Here is an 18,994-nt window from a genome sequence, read left to right as displayed (position 1 = left end):
TGTAGGAGTGGTCAATTCAGCAAAAAAATTGAAGCAGAAGCATTGAAACTTGAAAGCAAGAAACTTATCAGTCATGGGAAACAGTAGCAGTAGTGGTGGATCTGTTTCTGAGCATATATCTCACGCTAGCAAGACTGGAGTCTGTGTATTACAGTCTAGAGGTCTCAGTGAGGTATGTATCTGAACTCTTTCCATTGAATCATTCATTCTTTTAGTTGCCACAAAAGACCCAGTCATTGTCTGTTAATCTCCGTACACTAGATGCATCAGATAACAAGCTATCTAGTATTCCTTCTTGGGTTGGCAGCTTTAAGGTCCTCAAATCTCTTAACATATCAAAAAACAATTTAAGTAAGCATGTGCACTTTGTCATGAAACATATACTAGATATTCTAATCGTAATTTCTGACACTAGTGGCATGCCAGATCACCTCTAATTCATATTCATGTGTACATATTGTACATATATGTACTGGTCTATTAGCTAATTATGGTGTATGCATGTTTATATGGTGGACATAACATGAAATTCTGGTGTATACCAGTATTATAATTTGAGGTTTGGCTGTATTGTAAACTAATTATTTCTTACTAAACAGAGGCATTCAACACAATGAAAGAGTTTACATTTTGCAAATAAACATGATAGTAACATAAAAAGAGCATACCAACACCAGGTAGTAGAGTTCAGTTAGCAGGATTATATTCTTAAGGCATACACTATAAGTAGAGAAGCTATTATAGTACTCCTAGTAAATGCACTTTATTGTTTATTGTTACAGGGTCACTGCCTTGTGAACTCTCTGAGCTAAAGAAGCTAGAGACATTGAATGTTTCTGCCAACTGTTTGTCGATGTTTCCTGATAGTTTTGTAAACTTCAAGGCTCTCAAAACTGTCAATCTCTCTGGAAATAAGCTGACATCTTTCCCGCTCTTCCTCTGTCAACTGACCCAGGTCAATTTCGTTGACCTCTCATCAAACCAGATCACGTCTATCCCAGTTGGCATTGAGGTTATCAGTGCCGTCGAGATCAACTTGAATCGGAATCAGATTAGCGTCATTCCGGAATCAGTGTCTCAGTGTCAGAACCTCAAAGTCCTGAGACTTGAAGAGAACTGTATTAGTCTAGTTGGTGTTCCACCTACTGTGCTGAGAGATTCAAATATCTCATTACTTTGTCTTGATGGCAACCTCTTCCCTCCTAGAGAACTACATGAAATGCCTGAATATAACAAAGTAAATTATTAATAACAAAGTAAACTTAAAATAATATTCTCTCTTCTTCTTTTTTCATTTTTGTTATTCTTTTTTCAGTATATGGAGAGGTACACAGCCTCCAAAAAGAAAGCTTTATAGATTTATAATTCTAGACTGCACCTGCAAAGCTATACTATACTGTTCTTCAGAGAAATCCGGATCTATCATTAATTATTCTATTTCTTTTGTCAGCTTTTGTTGACACATTGTTGTTTATCAATAATTATTAATTTATTTTAGAGATTAAATGATTAATTTTAGAGGCGTGGTTGGTGGTTACACGTGGGTAACAATGGCGGCTAGTTCAGAAGAATGGACGTCCATATTGACTCCTATTCTTTCAGGAATAAATCGGTAAGGTTGAATATCAATGAAGAATATGACGCTATGTGTGTACAGTTACAATCCCAACAACATTGAATGCCTTGAAATGTACGTCCAGTTTCAGGTTAGTGACTCAAACTTCTGTCATTGATTTGTGTGCCATTCATTTACAGGTAGAAAATCCTTCAGTGTATAATTTGGAAGCCAACCTTTCTTTGATGAAACTGTAAGATTATAAACATTATTGAATGTCTATCGAATGGGTATAATGTGCATGCAGGGATTTATACCTAATATTTAGTTATAGCATTAGTATTAGCATCATTGTTTGTAGCATTGCTAAAATGAATTGCTAGTCAGTAATGCTAGTATCTATTGCTGCTATAATGTAAGATGCTGGTGAATAATGTTTTTTTTTATTTTTATATTTCAGTTACCAGTTCAATCCTAATCATTTTAATGTTGACATAGTGTGCAAAATGTTACTAAAATCAATAATGGCACTACCAAAGATTCATCTTGCTCTACTCATATCCGTCCTTCCACTAAATCAGGTAAAGTGTTAGGTTTAACTTAGTCACTGTACTATATCTTGCCTTCATGCATGTGCAGCATTAATTACGAATTATGGTATTGTTTCTTTTTATGACAGCAAAGTAATGAAGAGGTTGTTAAGATAAATTCGCTATGCTCTCATTTGGAATCATGCAGTTTCACAGAGTTCTGGGTAAGGGAGAGATAAAGAGAGATGTATACAATTTAATTATTGTAATTTAATTTTCATCGTTTAGTCATTGGTAGAAGAGTGTGGTGAAATTATTAGTAAAGTGGTTGGTTTTAAGGATGCTGTGAAGAACTGTAAGTATAATATACTGTTCTGCTACATTGGATTCTTTTTTATGTAGATATTGCTGAATTAGTTAATATTACATATCAAACTATACCTGTACCTCAGCTGAGTTCTTACTTAGGAAATATGCCTGGTTAGTTTGTTAATGATTTTTTTATCACTTTATTACAGGGATGGGGTCAAATACATTGTGACTGCATTTCATTCATTTCAATAAGTGCAAATACAAGTTCATATACAATTAAGTATTATTTTTGTTTGGATATACATGTACAACAGGTAGCATAGTAATAGTCAATGAAGATACGTGATTGACACTAGTATATCAAAAATTCAAAACCATTGTAATAGTACTACAGTATATCCTCAAATAAAAGCCAGGTACAAATAAAATGAAACTATAAATATGCTAATCTAGCTTTCAAGTAAGATATACCTTGTAGATACCTTCTTAAGCTTCCTGAAGTTACTTGCATGAGGTCCCCGGTTCGAATCGCACTGTTGGCTCAAGTTTTATTTTATTAAAAAAATTTTTTGGAGGTCCAAATGTCATTTTAAGAAATAGAAGTCCGGGCTTTTTTTCGAAGAAATATGCAGGGTTTCTTGTAAGTTTGAATTATTTTAAAGTAGTAGTTAATGCAATAGCAGTAGGTTCATCTGTCTAGTGGATTTTGAAGTTGCTCCAAAATTTGACAGAATACCATACAGGGTATATTTTCAGAAAATGCTAGGAGAGAATTTTCCATTTTGTATAATTTTTTTCTGATGCAGATACATGTTCTTATGTTGCGTAGCAAGTTTGAGCTGATTCCGATCAAAATTAGATTTTTTATGAATTTTGGAAGTTACTCAAAAATTGAGCAAAAGTCCCTGTACTATAATAGTACAGGGTCTTTGGCCAAATTCGCCAAAAATGACTAGGAGAGAATTTTCATTTTTATAATTTTTTTCTGATGCATATACATGTTCTTATGTTGCATAGCAAGTTTGAGATAGCAAGTTTGAGCTGATTCTGATCAAAAGTAGATTTTTTACAAATTTTTAAAGTTACTCAAAAATCAAGCCAAAGCATGTATTTTAGTCCTTGTCAGCTCATGAAGCATGCTCTTTAGCTCATTTAGCATGCTTTGTGGGAAACCCTTGTCACTAACTCTATTTCATCACTAGAAAAGGAATTGGAACAGTTTGCAGTGAGCAATGGCTGGAAGATCAATGATGGTGTTGTCTTTATAAGAGGACAAGAGGAATTGATCAAGCCCAAAAGAATTCTTGCTAAAATTGATTTTGAAAGTATGTGCATTTAGAATTGGATCATTTTATTCATTTGTTACACCTTAGGTGTTAGCAATATAATATCATCTACTCGTTGATAAATGAAGATTGAACACTGTCTTTATTATTATTATTATTGTTTTCATTTTCATAAAACTACTTTGTAATCATAGCGTGGGTGGAAGCCATAATAGGTGCCAGAAGGTGGGCGGTGCTCTAGACTAGAAAAATAAATAAAGAATACAAAATAGTAAACACTAAACCAGCTGAACATGTCATTTGTAAAAGTCAGTTTTGAAGTGTTTGGGAGAGTCCAAGGTAATAACTAAAATCATTTGTGGGATACCTGTTTATAAAGCTTTGTTTTTTATTTAGGAGTTTTCTTTAGGAAAGTAAGTAAGCTTGTGTTGCTTGCTTGAGCATCTAAACTGAATTGGTTTATAACTTTATAATGCCATTTGTCATTAATAGGGTACACAGAAGGTATGTGAGCAAAATAAAGTGTGTGGCTGGGTGAAGAATACACCTCAAGGGACAGTAGTAGGTGTCATTGAGGGAGATAAGGAAGCCATTGCTATTATGTAAGCGTTATAATTATTGTCAGTTTTGTATTTGCCAATTGATTGAAATGAAGTCGTCAACCATAAATATTTTGTGCGCATTAATTTTTTCAAAATACAAATCTCACAAAATCATAGAATTTGCAGAAAATAACTTGCTCATTTTTACCAGTAATAATCCTCAACCTATGTTCATTATTATCCCATAGTAAGCATTGGCTGTCAAATGTTGGTAGTAGAAGATCAGTTATTGAAAAGTGCGAGTTTAAAGATGAAACTATTACAGACAAAAAAGAATTTTCTGACTTTTCCATCAGATAATTTTTTCAAAATGGTTGTAAAAAATATTTATGAACTAAAGTTATGAGTTGTGATGCCTAAAACTTGTGATTGGAATTACTTCTAACTACGAGTTACAATAGAATTGGTGGGTATATAAAAGATGTTTCTCTATACTTATAGCTCTACTAGTGTGAGTCACTCAGGCTGGCATTAATAACATATTTGTTTGTCGAAATGTAAGACTATACATGTAAGTGATGCATCGCATAATCATAATAATCATAATAATAATTAACAAGTGATAGCTGTAATGAAAATAAGCTCTTGTATCATGTCCAACTAGGTTTGAGTAATGACCTGTAGTTGCTGTTTTAGAGAAGGATCCTTTAGACCAGTCTAAAGGAAGAGAGAGAGAGGAGAAAGAATGTAATTTAAAAAAAAATTATTGTACTTTAATAGCAAAATTGACAGCTTGGTTTGCCTCTTGTTTCCTCCCAGTATTGTAACAGACTAGAGCAAGATAGGCCCAGACCACAGGGTCAAGATTATTGAGCATATTAGCCTCAGACAATGCATCCTCTGCCTCTGAATACTCCTTCATCTATTATGAGATAAAATATCAAATTATGTACTGTACATGTACAATGTATGCACATAATATCATAGCAGTTATTAAGAAGTGGGCGACATTCATGCATTAGCATTACTGAGTACTGACCATGTAGCAAGATATTCCTACTCCTTTCCATGTCACACTGGAGGCTGCTCTACGGCAGGCTCTGAGATATGTTTGCTTAGCTTTTTCAGGCTAATGAATACAAAAAATAATAGGTCATTTAGTGCTACAATACAGCAACAAAAGTACGTGTACATCTACATTTAATATGCATCAGAAAAAGTATAAAAATGAAGAAATCTCACTGAGTCATTTTTGAAAAAAACTGGCCAAAGACCCTGTACAGGCTGTACTATATACATGTACATGTAGTACAGGGACTTTGGCCCGATTTTTGAGCAACTTTAACAATTTGTAAAAAAAATCCAAATTTTATCAGAATTTGTTCAAACTTTCTATACAACACACAGTGAGGGCATATAAGAATTTTTAAAAATATCAGCGACTTCGACCAGATTTTTGAGCAACTTAAAAATTCATAAAGATTCATTTTTAAATTATAAAAATCAAAAATTTTCTCCTAACTGTACTGTAAAATGATGTTTCATGTACTGGCAAGGTGGTGAGCATTATGCTGAAATCCTTTTGGAAATCCTGTGTATATGTATATTGCATTTATACATACTGTACCTCATAGCACTGTATATACAAGTCAGCTAGTCTGAGCAATACAGCGATGATGTGGCCTGGTGGCGTCACATACTCCACTACCTTCTCATAGCAATCCTTAGCTTTAGCAACATCTTCCAAATAATAATTACAATCACCTAACAATGCTAAGAGATTAGCATTCTGTGAGAAGGAGAAGATAGAAAAAAAATTTTAAATACATGTACTATAATCTTCCTTATAACTATAGACCATGCACTCATCATTATTCTTATGCTAGAGCTGCACTTATACTGTGTACAACACACTATACAGTACATGTACATGTATAATATAAAATCAAGAGTAGATCTACTCTTGATAATATCAACAAGATAAAATCACACTTACCAGTACATCTTCCTTGACAGCCCATGACAATGTCTCCTTAGCCTCTTTGTATTGTTTTCTTAATAAATGGAGTCTAGCAACTGCTGTGTGATAGCCAACACTGCCACTGGAGTAAGGAGAAGTTGGTGTACCACTGTCAGTGGAGGATGGGACCTTGTTATTACTGACCTGGGACTGGAGCACATTCTCATGAGCCAAACACATCTCAGCATACTAGAGAGAAAGAAAATAGAAAATATTAAAGTGTAAATCTTCCTCTTTCTTCACTTATCATCCCAATAATAATAATGGCAAATTTGGCAATAATAATGATAATAATACTAATAGTATTAACAACAACAACAGACAATAATAACATCAAGTACATGTATACTTGTATAATTATGAAGATGATACTCCCTTACTTTAGCAGCATGTACATCAAGTAGATAGGAAGCAGTCTGTACAAAGGGGCTGCTGTGTCGTTTCCTGGTGACTGTTTGTCCAATCTCTTGCATAGATCTTGACACTTCATCTTTAATTAGTTGTGTGGGTGGTGGGCCTGTTGGTGTATTCTCTGGTTCTCCTTCATTGGGTTCACCCCCTCCTCCTCCTCCTCCTCCATTACCAGCTGCTGTTTGATCATTTGGTTCTGTTGTCTCTCCAGTAGCATCAGCTCCAGGTTGATCAATATCAGCTGTGTATTAGCAAAAAGTAACATAACAGTCAACACATAATGCTATATACATGTACATGTACATGTACATTATTACATGTAAAAGTCTTTTTATCTACATTATGCATCTAGAGTACATGTATATGTACATGTACAATGTATTATGGTTCCTCATGTTAAATGACGAAATATGCATGCTACAGTTACAGTTACATGTCTTATTTTAATCATGGAAACATGCACATAAAACATGCATAAAACCAAATTGCTTCATACTTTCACAAAACATGTCTAAAACTTGTCAGAAACATGTACATGTAGGTTGCATAAATATATAAATTAAAACTCGTTTACTCATGTTTAATTAGGACTAAAATCTGACATGAATTGATGCACGTGTACATGAAACATGTTTACTCATGTTTAGGACTGAAACATGAGTATTATACAAAGTTCCTCATTTCCTAATGATACACGAAACATGAAACATGACTGTAGCAATTTCATTGTGGAAAATGTCATGTAAAATTTTATGAAAATAAACATGACATCACCTCCATGTTATTTTTCATAGGGTAGTTCTACATGATGTACAGTACATGTATGATTACATTCCTTATTAATGTCCCTTACCTTGACTAAGACTGTGTGAAGTGAGTGGACCTTGTGGTGGTGGTTCCTCTAATTCTTTAGATACTTGAGTCTGAGGCTTAGGCAATGGAGTAATGTATGTCTTATCGGCATCACTGGAGACCAGCTTACGAGCTTCTTGGAAACACATGTCACGATATGATGTATTATTAGATAACTCATAGCAAAGGCCTATAGTGATTAGATTGGTCACACAACTACATGTACCATTTACATGTACATAACAACTAAATACATGTACATGTAAGTAATACATGCATACATACAGTATGAATGTACATGTACATGTACATATGTAAATACACATGTACATGTATTCTAGAGTAAAAAATGATGCTGTACTGTAAATTTTCGATTGAAAAGACAAAAGTTATTACATGTAAATATGTGTACATGTACATCAAAAATTACAATGACACATTATACATGTATGTACATGTACATACATGTATTAATGTTATTAATAGATGAAAGTACATAAATGAGGTACAATATTGTGCATGTGTATAATTGAGTGATTGAGTATATGTACATGTACAATGTACAATGTACCTCTCATGGTCCATGCTACAAGGTTGCTAGAATCAATGGTTGTTGCTAGTTCCATTACTTCATCAGCTTCAGGAAAGCACTCATCCAAACTGGAACACATTCCATATAACAGCAAACTAAAGAGAATAGGAAAGAGATGCAAAAAAATAATATTATCACTACATGTACATGTACATGTATGTTGTGAAGTACATGTATAATCAATTTTTGAGCAATTTTTAGAATTTTTATAAAATCAAATTTTGATCAGAATCAATTCAAAGTTGCTACACAATATACATACATGTGTATGGGTATGCATGTAAGAACAAGTATAATTAATGTATGAATCAGAAAATGTAATAAAATTGTCTCCTAGCTATTTTTGATAATAATACATGTACATGTATAAGTTCGTGTAATAATGAGTAGATGTACTTACGCAGGTAAGAACTGTTGATCAAGAGCTACTGCCCTCTTGAGGCACTGTCTACTGTTGTCAAGATCTCCCTTTAATAGAAAGAAAACTCCATAATCATACCAATGAAGGGCAATGTGCTCCTCTCTTGATAACAACTGAAATAGAAAAATGGTGATCAATGATAATAATAATAGTCCTTCATCTTACCTCTTTGTGATAATATTCTGCCAATTCAAGGTCTAGCATTGACTAAAAGTATACACAAAACTTATTATACATGTACAGTACATGCATGTAATTTAAATGTACATGTCTAGTGGTACATGTACATGTATTTTTGTTCAGTTTTATTGCAGGTACAGAATGTACCAAAATGTTCATGTACTTTAATCATGCACAGTATGATGTGTCAGTATCTAATGCTTGTGAGCCCATACCTCTGCCTCAGCTGCATATTGTCTTAGCATATCACAGTCCACAATAGTAGGAGCAACAGGAGCTGAGTCCTCCAATGAAAACACTTTACCTAACGCAACATGCATCTCATCTACTAGGAATGTATACAGACGAGAGAGAAATGACTAGAAGAGAAGAAGGGGAAAAAAGAAAAGAGTTACTTATTATTATATTCATTGTGTATGTGTATACCAATATGTACATGCGTACAAAGCATTAGAAGGTAAATTAAAAACTACACAGTATTTTAAGCACATAATAATAATAATGTGCATTAATCTACTAACTTGCTTTTCAGCTTCGTCTTCAGTGTTGGCTTCATTGAGGAATTTCTCTCTCACAATTTGTACTACACTTCTCTTCATGTGCTCCTTGTAAGCATGATAGTGTCCTGAGGTGTTCAAGGAATAGAGCAACTGACGCTTCCTCTCTTCAAATCCTTCGCCTCCTGAATTAGGAAGCTCACCTTTCTCTTGAAGGATTTTACCAAACAGGCCTCTGTAAGAGAAATAGGAGAGAAGGCAAATGATGAGGAAAATACTAAATATTTTGGATGTACATTAACAAACTTAAAAAGCTTAATTACATATACATTGTACATGTACATCCAATAAAGCTAGTGTACAATGTACATGTACAAGTAAGAGAAGGAAAAGATTATTAACAATACATGTACATGTACCTATAATCTGCTAGTAATAGTCCAGCCACATCAGTTGTACTAGTATGAAAGTCTTTGATAGCTTTCTCCACTCCACTGACTTTACGAGGTAGAGGAGGATGAGGAGTAATATACTCTGTTATCCTAGAAACAAAAAATAGTACCAGCACCATCATTATTAGTATTAGTAGGTGTATACATGTGCATATGTACATGTACATATACATGTATGTGTACATGTATAATGTATGTACATGCATTTACTTCTCTGCAATGACTGATGCTGGTCTCTTGGGTACAAGAGGATTAGATAACTCTAGCTCAAGAAGCATGTAAGTTCTAGCATCTTTATACACATGACCATCCACTTTTGATTCTAAAAAAGAGGATAATTCTTTTTTCAGTCTCTCTCTCTCTCATCCAGTACCTGATGTTAGTGTCTCAGCTGCTGAATTGATGGATACAACAGAAGCTCTCATTGATGTACTGGGCCTCTTGGCAGCAAACTTTTTACCACTACCTACAGCAGTATTGGATGAATAATATACATGCACACATTACAATGTACATACTGTATATGTACATGTACATGTACAATTATACAACAATTTTATACATGTACTGTATGTTCATTGTGTATGACTAACCAAAAGCACCACTTTTATAAAGTGATTCCATTACGTTCTTAGTGTGTACTTCATTAGTCCTTTCTCCCAACTCTATCTCATTGAGACTCTCAACATAATAAGCACCAAAGACACGAGTGACTCCTGGATACAACAAACTAGAGAGATCAAGATAAGCCACTCCATGATGGGATATGGTCGTCTCCTCCTCCTTTGATTTCCCACGTCCACTGGATGAGGAGGATATTCGTACTAGTTCAACTGGCCAGATGGGGGAGCGGGAGAGTTGACGCAACAAGGCTATGTTGAGGGTCGGAGTGAGGTATGTCCGAAGCTCAGAGTTCCAAACTATTCTTGGACGACGGGACTCTGCTAGTCGTCTGAAATCAATGTCGTCGTAAGATGAGATTTGACCTGATTCATCTTCAATAGCATTAGACTCAATAACACTAGAGAAAGAGAGAGAGAGAGATTCATATTACAAAAAAAGAGAGACAAATAAGATCAAAGTAACAAAAAATAAGAAGGATATGTGTACATGTACATGTATGTACATGTAGAGTTGTACAATGCTATATAATTAATATTACTGGTCAGTCAATGATGATAATCCTGCTGTAGCTGGACTGAGCTCTGCCCACTTCCAGAGTCTCATAGACTGAGCCAAATCAACTTCACCAGCAGGTTTAATCTCACCATTAGCCATACTGAGAGGAACCAATGAATTATCCTATGGAGAGGGAGAGGAGGGCAGGCAGGGAAAATAGAGTGAAATGATAGCAAAAAAGAGAATATACATGTACATGTATGCCATGTGTACATGTACATGCACATCATGTATGATGCATGGTTTAAGTATTATGATTTATTTTTAAAACATTATTGTACAGTTACACATGCATAATATGTGAAAAGAGGATTCATTATATCACTTATGCATAATTATACAAAAAAGGGTACAACGTACTCCAGGATTAGGTTTAGGTGTAGCTATAGTGAATGATACCAAAGGACTTGGAGACCATCCTTCAGGCAATGAATATACTCCTTTGACTCTCAAAGACATTATATTACTAGAAATACATTTAATGCAATAATAATAATAAAGTGATGAATGATTAAATTAAGCTACTATAGAACTACATGTATATGTACATGTACATTTAAAATTTTCATTAAATGCATACATGCATGCATGTACATGTACAGTGTAAGTGTACATGTAAATTATTGTTGGTATAAAATTTTGATGCACAACAATTAATTATACTGTAGTACTATACCTATTAGAGATATCATCAGATAAAAAGACTACTCCTTTACCAAGATTAACTACAACATCAACTTCAGGCAAATTCTCTGTCACTGGTGAGGTAGCACTGAGTGGCTGGAGATACAGTGTCTGCTCCATATGACATTGACCTTTAATAGAAAAAGAAATGAGAAAGAGAGAAAGAAAGAGAGAGTGGAGGAGAATAGAAAGAGAAAGTGTAGGGTATACTTATGGTATGTTAGCCATGACAAAAGAAATGAAGAGAAATTAGGGCAAAACATACATGTACACAGCATTATAGTTGTACCTTGAATGATTGGTAGGAGGTCAAGGTGAGCTATGCCCAGCATTTGAGTCTTCTCTTCCTTAGCTCTTTTATCCTTTGGAAGCACTTCATATACACTTACTAATAATAATAATAATAATAATAATAATAATAATAATAGATAATAAAAATTTTAATAATAGAATTAATTGTAGCTAATAAAGACATGTAATGTATGTACATTACCTAGGAGAGGGTTCCGTACAAGTTCATCTAGTGATTGTGGATCATTTACTTTAATGGTGTGCTTCACTTCTAAATTAAGAGACTGACCAATCCCCTCGTTCTCCTCTTCTCCTCCTGTCCCTCCACTAGACCCACCACTTGTCACTCCTCCTCCTCCTCCTGACTCTACTCCCTTTCCTCCCTTCCCTTTCTTCCCCTCCTCCTCCTTCCCTCCACTAGTAGCTGATTTGTATTCTTGTCGTGATGACTCTCCTAATACTGTCTTACCAAGAGACACTTGGCCAAATATAGTGAACACTTCCCCGCGAGTAGAACGCTGGAAAACAAATAATTTTATTGCACAACAAAAATTCGCTCACTAAATTCCTGCATCCTCCAAGAGTAATAGTAAGGGTCTCTTCCATAATGCTCGCCATTTTGTTTCGAGGCCGGTTGCTATGGTGATGCACAATCAATGAAAGCCACGCCTATAAATTTAATTATTATTCATGAATATTAATGAGGTAAGATGGTGTCTCTAACAGTAATGGGGAGATTAGGTACATTGAGGTCACAAGTCGTTCTGTCACAAGTTACTCTATTACAAGGACGTTGGTTCTCTTCATTACCGTCTTCTGGTGGTACTGTGAATATATTTGATCGTAATGCTAAGAGGATACAGAGGAACAGGGCAGCATCGTTGCCTGATCCTGGACTCTATGATTATCTTAAAGATGCTGTAGCTGCTATAGTTGTTGATAGAGCTTGTGATGTTGCTAGGTTAGTGGATTAGGGACAAGAGCATAGCAATATGCACAATGATAATTATACTGTATAGCTGTGGCATCAAATTTTTGTTTTTAAATATTTTGTTGAAAAATACGTTAAAATTGAGCAAAAATTCCTGTACTATAATATAGTACAGGAACTTTAGCCAAGTTTTGCCAAAAATTACAAGGAGAGAATTCTTCATTTTAATAATTTTTTTCTGATACATAATACATGTTTTTATGTTGTGTTGCAAGTTTGATTTTATTATAATCAAAATTGAATTTTGTTACAAATTTTAAAGTTACTAAAAAATTGGGCGAAAATTTAGTACTTAGGCCAAATTTTTCCAAAAATGACAAATAAAGAATTCTTCAGTTTTATAGGTTTTTCTCCATGCATATACATGTGTAGCAAGTTGCTAAACCCACTACATATCATTTTGACATTCCATTATTCCCTTCTCCTCTCTCTTTATGCAAAGACAGTTTCCCTCAGCATTAGATGTTGGATGTGGTAGAGGTCACATTGCCAGACATATGGACAGTGATATCATTAAGACTCTAGTACAGTGTGACTATTCAGATGGACCACTAGTAAGTCCATTATGAATAGTATTATGTAGTATATACTAGTATAATTTATTTATAATTATTATTTACTTTATTCTATAAAATCCGCAATTTGATTGTGCTCCAACAGTATGTAAAATTTTTAATATAAAATTTGCCAATTATTATTTTTGCCAATTTTTGTACCAATAGTCACAAAGTTCTGCTCCTCCTGATGTGCCTACTTATCGTGTAGTGGCAGATGAAGAATTTTTACCATTTAAGGACAATCAGTTTGAGCTGGTAACTAGCAGCTGCAGTTTGCACTGGGTCAATGACTTACCCAGGGCTTTCACTGAAGTATGTCATTGTGTTTTGTACAATGAAGTATCACTCTAACACTGTTACTGTATATGTCTTTAATAGATACAGAGAGTCTTAAAGCCTGATGGCTGCCTGATTGGTGCAATGTTTTCTGGTGACACACTCTTTGAGTTGAGGTGCTCATTACAAATTGCACAAGAAGAGAATGAAGGAGTAAGCCCTATAGATACTGTCATGTAATGTACTGGTCATTATCTGCAGGGACTCTCACCTCATGTCTCGCCATTTGTAGAATTAAGTGATATAGGTGGCGTATTAACAAGATCAGGATTTGTAATGACCACTTTGGTAAGTGTATTGTTAAAATATCTGTAAAATAATATGAGTAAAATAATTATTGTAATTTTATTACTTTTTCTACTGATAGGATGTTGATGAAATAGTAGTCAATTATCCTGGTATCAATGAACTTATGCATGACCTTAAAGGTATTGTTTATCATGAACTTGTACACTCAGTCAGTATTGAACTGTATGTATTGTAGGTATGGGGGAGAACAATGCCGTCAAACACAGGCCAAACTATATCAGAAGAACAACACTCAAAAGAGCAGCTGAAATATACAAGAGTAAGATAATTTATTATTGGCGAGTTTTGAATGTTCTTGTAGAAGATTATGGCAATGAAGATGGAAGTGTACCAGCAACATTTCAGTTATTGTATTTCATAGGATGGAAGCCAGACCCTTCACAAGTGGGTCCTGCTAATCGTGGCTCAGCGACCGTCTCAATGAAGGAGCTGAGCAATGTTATGCTTGACTCAAATAGTGATAAAAAAGGAAAATGAATTATGATGATAATTATTTATTATATCATGTCACACGTACATAACGCTATATATTAATGTGCATGATCAATGCCTTTGAGATATGCATATATAATATGACGTTTTATTTTATTTCAATAATTCATGGTTGGCATAATATTTTTTAGTTGGGTTAGCCTTAATATTGACAAAATAAATTAATGACATGATCATAAAAGTATACATGTATATATATACGTAACAAAATAAAAAATATAAATAATTGTTTACTCTACTAAACTTATGCTTTCATGTATTTCTTTTATAATGTCCTTCATTGTTGGACGCTGTCTGTAGTCTTCCATCAGACAGCGTTCAATGAGACTCTTCAATGCTGGGCTCTTGATTGTGTCAATGTGAGATCCTCTCTTTTCTTTTACCGGAAACTCACTAACAACCATCTCTATAAGGAGGACACCATAACTGAAGACATCCATTGCAGGAGAATGTTCCTCTTGTTTGAGTGCTTCAGGTGCCAAGTAGACAGGATTACCAGTAGGATCAGTTGAACTCCTAAGATGCTGAAAACTAACTGTCACCCCAATGGATACCTTAGCCCTCCATACTCCTCCTCCCATTGGCTGAAGGAGTACATTGGCACTGCTGATGCCTCTATGTAGTATAGGATGAGGTTCAAAGAGATGAAGGTAATTGAGGGCACAAGCTACATCTAAAATGATACTTTGTTTAGTGTGATAGGCCAGTCCTCCAGTCTCTATTTCCTTTCTTAGGCTGGTCGGCATTAGCTCTGTCAGGATGATTGGATTACCCTCTGTAGTGGCTCCTATGAACTGGAGGAGGTTAGGATGACGTATTTTAGAAGCAATATTCATTTGACGAGAAAATACCCCAATAGTATAAGGAGCAATTATTAACTCATGAAGAAACTTTGCAGCAACCTGCAGACCATAAAATAAAGCTAATCTGACCTCTGCCCACGATCCTGTACCAAGTACTACTTCTGTCATTATAATATCTCCTCTATTCACTACCCAGGAATCATCTTTTTCCTGGAATTCTTTCTGTCTTTCCTCAAGCTGTTGTTTTGTTTTTTTAAGCTTTTGTTGAAGATCCTCCCTAGCCTGCATCTCTTTTTCAATGCACTGCTGCAGTTGCCTCTCTTTTTCTTGTCCTAGTCGATCTAACTCAACATTCTTTCCTCGGAGCATTTGTTCAAGCTCATGTTCTCGTTCTCTGGCCTGCTTAATGATCTGTTGAATTTGCTTCTCTTTTTCTTGATCCTGTTGGTCTAACTCCGTCTTCTTTTCTCGGAGCATTTGTTCAAGTTCATGTTCTCGTTCTCTGGCCTGCTTAATCTGCTGAGTTTGCTTCTCTTTTTCTTCATCTTGTTGCTCTAACTCCGTCTCCTTTTGTCGAAGCAGTTGTTCAAGTACGTGTTCTCGTCCTCTGGCCTGCTTAATCTGTTGAGTTTGCTCCTCTTTTTCTTGATTTTGCTGCTCTAACTCAATTTTCTTTTCTCGAAGCAGTTTTTCAAGTTCATGTTCTCGTTCTCTGGTCTGCTTCTCTCTTTCGTTTACTTGTTGCTGTAGTGCTTCAAGCTGCTGATCTCGTTCTTGAATTTTGGACTTTAATACTATAATGGAAGTGTATACAGTAAATAATTATTGCAAATTCTTCATTCTTACAGATAATGATCTTTTCCAATCTTTCCGTTTCAGTTTCTTTATCAAGAAGCTGATTACTTAATAATCGCATCTTCTTTTGCATTGCTTCCATTTCTTTCTTACTGTCTACAAAAATAAGATACAAGTAATTGAATCTACACATTACTGTTGAAAATTATCATTGTGCATGTTTTTTTGATAATCATGATACTACCAAATTGCAGTATATAACACTATCCTTCGTTTTGAGAGTGTTTTATGACCATACAAATTTACCTGAACTTCCTCCATGTTCTAATATTTCAATCTCCTATAAAGGAAAAAAATACAAAGAAATGTATTAAAACTAACTTACTTTATCTTCCTTTTCTTCCTCTCTCTCCCACATTATCCAGTATCCAATGGTAAGTTTTTTTAAATTATTCGTTTTTAAAAACTCCAAATTTTCCTTCAACTGTGTAATGAGGACTCCAGTGAGATGGTACGGAAAGGAGCAAGTGACGCTAACAGATTCACAATTGTCAATTATTTCTATCTTCACTAGTTTACCAGATATTTTAGAAAGTATATCTTTGATGTCATCCAGCTTTGTATCTTCAGGTCTCCAGTCCAAGACGAAAGTTACTTTCTCACATTGAAGAAGAGGGTAGGTTTCAGAAGCTTTAAGCTTTTCTTTTACGTAGCACGAAATGGGATTGGATTTAAAATATTCCGTTGATGTTTCACTGTACTTTTTGATATGTTTATCAGCTGCTTTAATTTCAAAATTTTCTACTACTGCACAGAAAAGTTCAATATCAACCAGTGAACATTCATTATCAACGACACGCAAGGCACTTGAAACATCCTTGCATTCCTTAAAATTTTCTTTAAGTTTATTGCTCACACTACCAAGAAAGACCTTTAACTCTTCCAATTCAATTTTTGCATCTCTGATAGCCTTGCAAACACTATAAGACATTTTAGCATACGACTTTCTAAGAGTGGTGAATTCATTCCTCATGCTTCTGCAAATAGCAACCTCAACTATATTATAGGAATGAATTAAATCCTCAAAATTATGTAAAACAATAACATACTAGTCTTAGGTAATGTACATGTCGGTGAAACTGTATCACTTCCTTCAGTACTCAAATCATCTATACAGAAAGAAAGATAAGAATTAATATCATTGTGATGCATAATAATAAACAAAATAATCATGTAAATTTTGGTTATCAATAAAAATTAATTTTTGTAGCAATAATTATTATAATAATACTAATGTAAGTATTTTACATTTGACTTAAAAACAAGTTTGGAAGTGGTTCATGCACAAGCACAACTTCTATACATTCATTTAACATACCATCATCATCAACTCTGATGAATACAAATTCTTCATCGCTGGAAAAGTATATCCCTATAACAAATTAAATTATAACCAAGAAGTAGGTATTAGCATTTTACTTACTATAGTCTCTCAGGATACTTTCGCCTAGCTTGACATTACGTGTTAAATGACATAAAACAACAAAGAACTTTTGTAGAGAAACATGGTTAGCTTGAACAGCATCTTTAACAGCAGATAGCAGGATTTGTCGTTTATCAGAAAGAGACAAATTGTCATCTTCCACGTCATTTAACTTCTGCTGTGATATCACTTGCTCTCCATAAAGCAATCTAGCTACATGGACAGGATCAGAAAGAGACTTGGAAAGTGTAGTGAAGTGCTTATTTAAAATGTTAACAGCAAGAACTTCAGGACATCCTACATCCACACAATACTAAAATAAGGACGGCAAGTATACTAATTAACTCACTCTCTTTCTCTAAATTCTCAGCTATTGCAATCTCATTCATAGCTCTAATGGCAGTTGACAATGAGTCACAGGTAGCTCCTCCTTTATTGACTACATCATCAGCTCTTTCTAGCCACTTAGAGAGACATTCTATTAAGCATTGATTGACATCCAGTGGATTATTAGCTTTGATGGTGTCCAGTGTCCTTTTTGACAGGCCTAAAGCCAGTCCCAATTCAAACCACCTCTTGTCAGGGAACTGACACTTCCTTAAAAGTACCAAAACGTCATTTAGGCTTACTATAGCTAATAGTAATAAATGACAATCAAATACAGAGCTACTTCTTTAACTTACAAAGTTGAGACGGTGACAAAGGCAAACCTGGAGATGAGGCCATTACAAACCAGCCACTCCCAAATTCCGGCAAATAAAAAATACGGCCACGCCTTACATGTACAATAATTTTATTCATAGTGATCACAGCATAATTATGCCTCCTAGACAAGACTTGAGCAGAAATATTGAAAGTACTGGAATAAATTTCTTTGGGAACTAAATAGCATTTTGTGCCATATGCTAGTTTGCTTATTTCTCCTATAAACGATATGATTTCAGCTGCTCTGGTTATTTGTTCATTCTATGTCACTGTATCATTTATAGATGATCTCTATATAAGTCATAAGTGTAGACACAGCTACAACGAATGTCATTGTCATTGACTTCTAATTATTCACTGACTTAAAGACAAAGATGATTAAACTCTCTCTTTTAATATATGCATTCCTCTCAATCTCATTTGCATACGGATCAAAAGGTTGTACTGGAGCTGAGAGTGCTGTGTTCTCAAATGACTCAACTGTCAATGCTCCAATATGTACGTTAATATCAATAAAAACTAGTTCAGTATTTTTCTTCAGATTGTCCAATAGCTCATGACTGCAAAGAATGGCTTGCATCAGGCATAAAGAAAAGTGGAGTATATCCTATTAGACCTGACAATGGACCTGCATTTCAAGTCAGTATTACATTTCTCAATTTTTTCTCTCTCTCTCTCTTTAGCCTTGCAATGCTATGTACAAGGCATGTCTTTCATTA

At 34.6% G+C, this 18,994-nt stretch overlaps 4 protein-coding genes across 6 annotated transcripts; 2 read left to right on the top strand and 2 right to left on the bottom strand.

Moving 5' to 3' along the window:
* The first annotated feature begins 8 nt into the window (after window positions 1-8).
* LOC100633015 (eukaryotic translation initiation factor 3 subunit K-like) lies at window positions 9-3,877 on the top strand. 2 transcript variants are annotated; one of them, XR_002186355.1, is made up of 12 exons: window positions 9-172; window positions 216-351; window positions 783-1,237; window positions 1,316-1,612; window positions 1,658-1,706; window positions 1,756-1,808; window positions 2,016-2,136; window positions 2,235-2,309; window positions 2,374-2,440; window positions 2,488-2,565; window positions 3,600-3,722; window positions 3,771-3,877. XR_002186355.1 is itself a non-coding variant. In XM_003389248.2 (9 exons), exons 1-9 carry the CDS (start codon window positions 1,551-1,553, stop codon window positions 3,800-3,802), a joined length of 660 nt encoding a protein of 219 aa, XP_003389296.1. In that variant the 5' UTR covers window positions 1,511-1,550; the 3' UTR covers window positions 3,803-3,877. The 2 variants fall into 2 exon arrangements, 1 of the variants encoding a protein (XP_003389296.1); XM_003389248.2 differs by lacking the exons at window positions 9-172; window positions 216-351; window positions 783-1,237 and having other exon boundaries at window positions 1,511-1,612.
* Window positions 3,878-4,751: 874 nt separating this feature from the next.
* On the bottom strand, window positions 4,752-12,445 carry LOC100633524 (cilia- and flagella-associated protein 70-like). Its single transcript, XM_020001140.1, has 22 exons — window positions 12,366-12,445; window positions 12,007-12,322; window positions 11,803-11,901; window positions 11,506-11,644; window positions 11,190-11,295; window positions 10,813-10,952; window positions 10,244-10,671; window positions 10,024-10,116; window positions 9,861-9,972; window positions 9,618-9,740; window positions 9,223-9,433; window positions 8,917-9,060; window positions 8,687-8,728; window positions 8,501-8,634; window positions 8,080-8,195; window positions 7,510-7,698; window positions 6,626-6,897; window positions 6,222-6,434; window positions 5,853-6,014; window positions 5,265-5,354; window positions 4,998-5,147; window positions 4,752-4,942 (listed from the first exon to the last, which is right to left on the bottom strand). Exons 1-22 carry the CDS (start codon window positions 12,420-12,422, stop codon window positions 4,886-4,888), a joined length of 3,393 nt encoding a protein of 1,130 aa, XP_019856699.1. The 5' UTR covers window positions 12,423-12,445; the 3' UTR covers window positions 4,752-4,885.
* Window positions 12,446-12,500: 55 nt separating this feature from the next.
* Window positions 12,501-14,610, top strand: LOC100633398 (arginine-hydroxylase NDUFAF5, mitochondrial-like). The gene is made up of 8 exons (XM_003389251.2): window positions 12,501-12,765; window positions 13,238-13,349; window positions 13,518-13,664; window positions 13,731-13,841; window positions 13,890-13,976; window positions 14,056-14,116; window positions 14,173-14,256; window positions 14,299-14,610. Exons 1-8 carry the CDS (start codon window positions 12,515-12,517, stop codon window positions 14,472-14,474), a joined length of 1,029 nt encoding a protein of 342 aa, XP_003389299.1. The 5' UTR covers window positions 12,501-12,514; the 3' UTR covers window positions 14,475-14,610.
* Window positions 14,599-18,327, bottom strand: LOC109585159 (putative leucine-rich repeat-containing protein DDB_G0290503). 2 transcript variants are annotated; one of them, XM_020001142.1, is made up of 9 exons: window positions 18,254-18,327; window positions 17,920-18,204; window positions 17,571-17,867; window positions 17,466-17,519; window positions 17,197-17,256; window positions 16,473-17,143; window positions 16,394-16,427; window positions 16,139-16,243; window positions 14,599-16,086 (listed from the first exon to the last, which is right to left on the bottom strand). In XM_020001142.1, exons 1-9 carry the CDS (start codon window positions 18,294-18,296, stop codon window positions 14,720-14,722), a joined length of 2,916 nt encoding a protein of 971 aa, XP_019856701.1. In that variant the 5' UTR covers window positions 18,297-18,327; the 3' UTR covers window positions 14,599-14,719. The 2 variants fall into 2 exon arrangements, with proteins under 2 accessions (XP_019856701.1, XP_019856702.1); XM_020001143.1 differs by having other exon boundaries at window positions 17,197-17,253.
* Window positions 18,328-18,994: the final 667 nt, after the last annotated feature.

The sequence above is a fragment of the Amphimedon queenslandica genome, unplaced genomic scaffold, assembly GCF_000090795.2.
Source record: "Amphimedon queenslandica unplaced genomic scaffold, v1.1 AMPQUscaffold_13109, whole genome shotgun sequence".
Taxonomy (NCBI): domain Eukaryota; kingdom Metazoa; phylum Porifera; class Demospongiae; order Haplosclerida; family Niphatidae; genus Amphimedon; species Amphimedon queenslandica.
The sequence above is the reverse complement of the archived record's forward strand: the minus strand, read 5'-3'. Positions and strand labels throughout refer to the sequence as shown.

Excerpts from the sequence above, each read along its gene's own strand:
- LOC100633015 (XM_003389248.2), top strand. The coding sequence starts at position 1,551 with ATGGCGGCTAGTTCAGAAGAATGGACGTCCATATTGACTCCTATTCTT. Across the intron at positions 1,809-2,015 it reads AACCTTTCTTTGATGAAACT|TTACCAGTTCAATCCTAATC; the intron begins GTAAGATTATAA and ends TTTATATTTCAG. Across the intron at positions 3,723-3,770 it reads TGCTAAAATTGATTTTGAAA|GTGTTAGCAATATAATATCA; the intron begins GTATGTGCATTT and ends GTTACACCTTAG.
- LOC100633398 (XM_003389251.2), top strand. The coding sequence starts at position 12,515 with ATGGTGTCTCTAACAGTAATGGGGAGATTAGGTACATTGAGGTCACAA. Across the intron at positions 13,350-13,517 it reads ACTATTCAGATGGACCACTA|TCACAAAGTTCTGCTCCTCC; the intron begins GTAAGTCCATTA and ends TTGTACCAATAG. Across the intron at positions 13,977-14,055 it reads GATTTGTAATGACCACTTTG|GATGTTGATGAAATAGTAGT; the intron begins GTAAGTGTATTG and ends TTCTACTGATAG.
- LOC109585159 (XM_020001142.1), bottom strand. The coding sequence starts at position 18,296 with ATGGCCTCATCTCCAGGTTTGCCTTTGTCACCGTCTCAACTTT. Across the intron at positions 16,428-16,472 it reads AGGAAGAAAAGGAAGATAAA|GAGATTGAAATATTAGAACA; the intron begins GTAAGTTAGTTT and ends TTTCCTTTATAG. Across the intron at positions 16,244-16,393 it reads AGAACATGGAGGAAGTTCAG|ACAGTAAGAAAGAAATGGAA; the intron begins GTAAATTTGTAT and ends TTATTTTTGTAG.
- LOC100633524 (XM_020001140.1), bottom strand. The coding sequence starts at position 12,422 with ATGGCGAGCATTATGGAAGAGACCCTTACTATTACTCTTGGAGGATGC. Across the intron at positions 9,061-9,222 it reads AAGACGAAGCTGAAAAGCAA|TCATTTCTCTCTCGTCTGTA; the intron begins GTTAGTAGATTA and ends CTTCTCTTCTAG. Across the intron at positions 6,015-6,221 it reads CTGTCAAGGAAGATGTACTG|AATGCTAATCTCTTAGCATT; the intron begins GTAAGTGTGATT and ends TCCTTCTCACAG.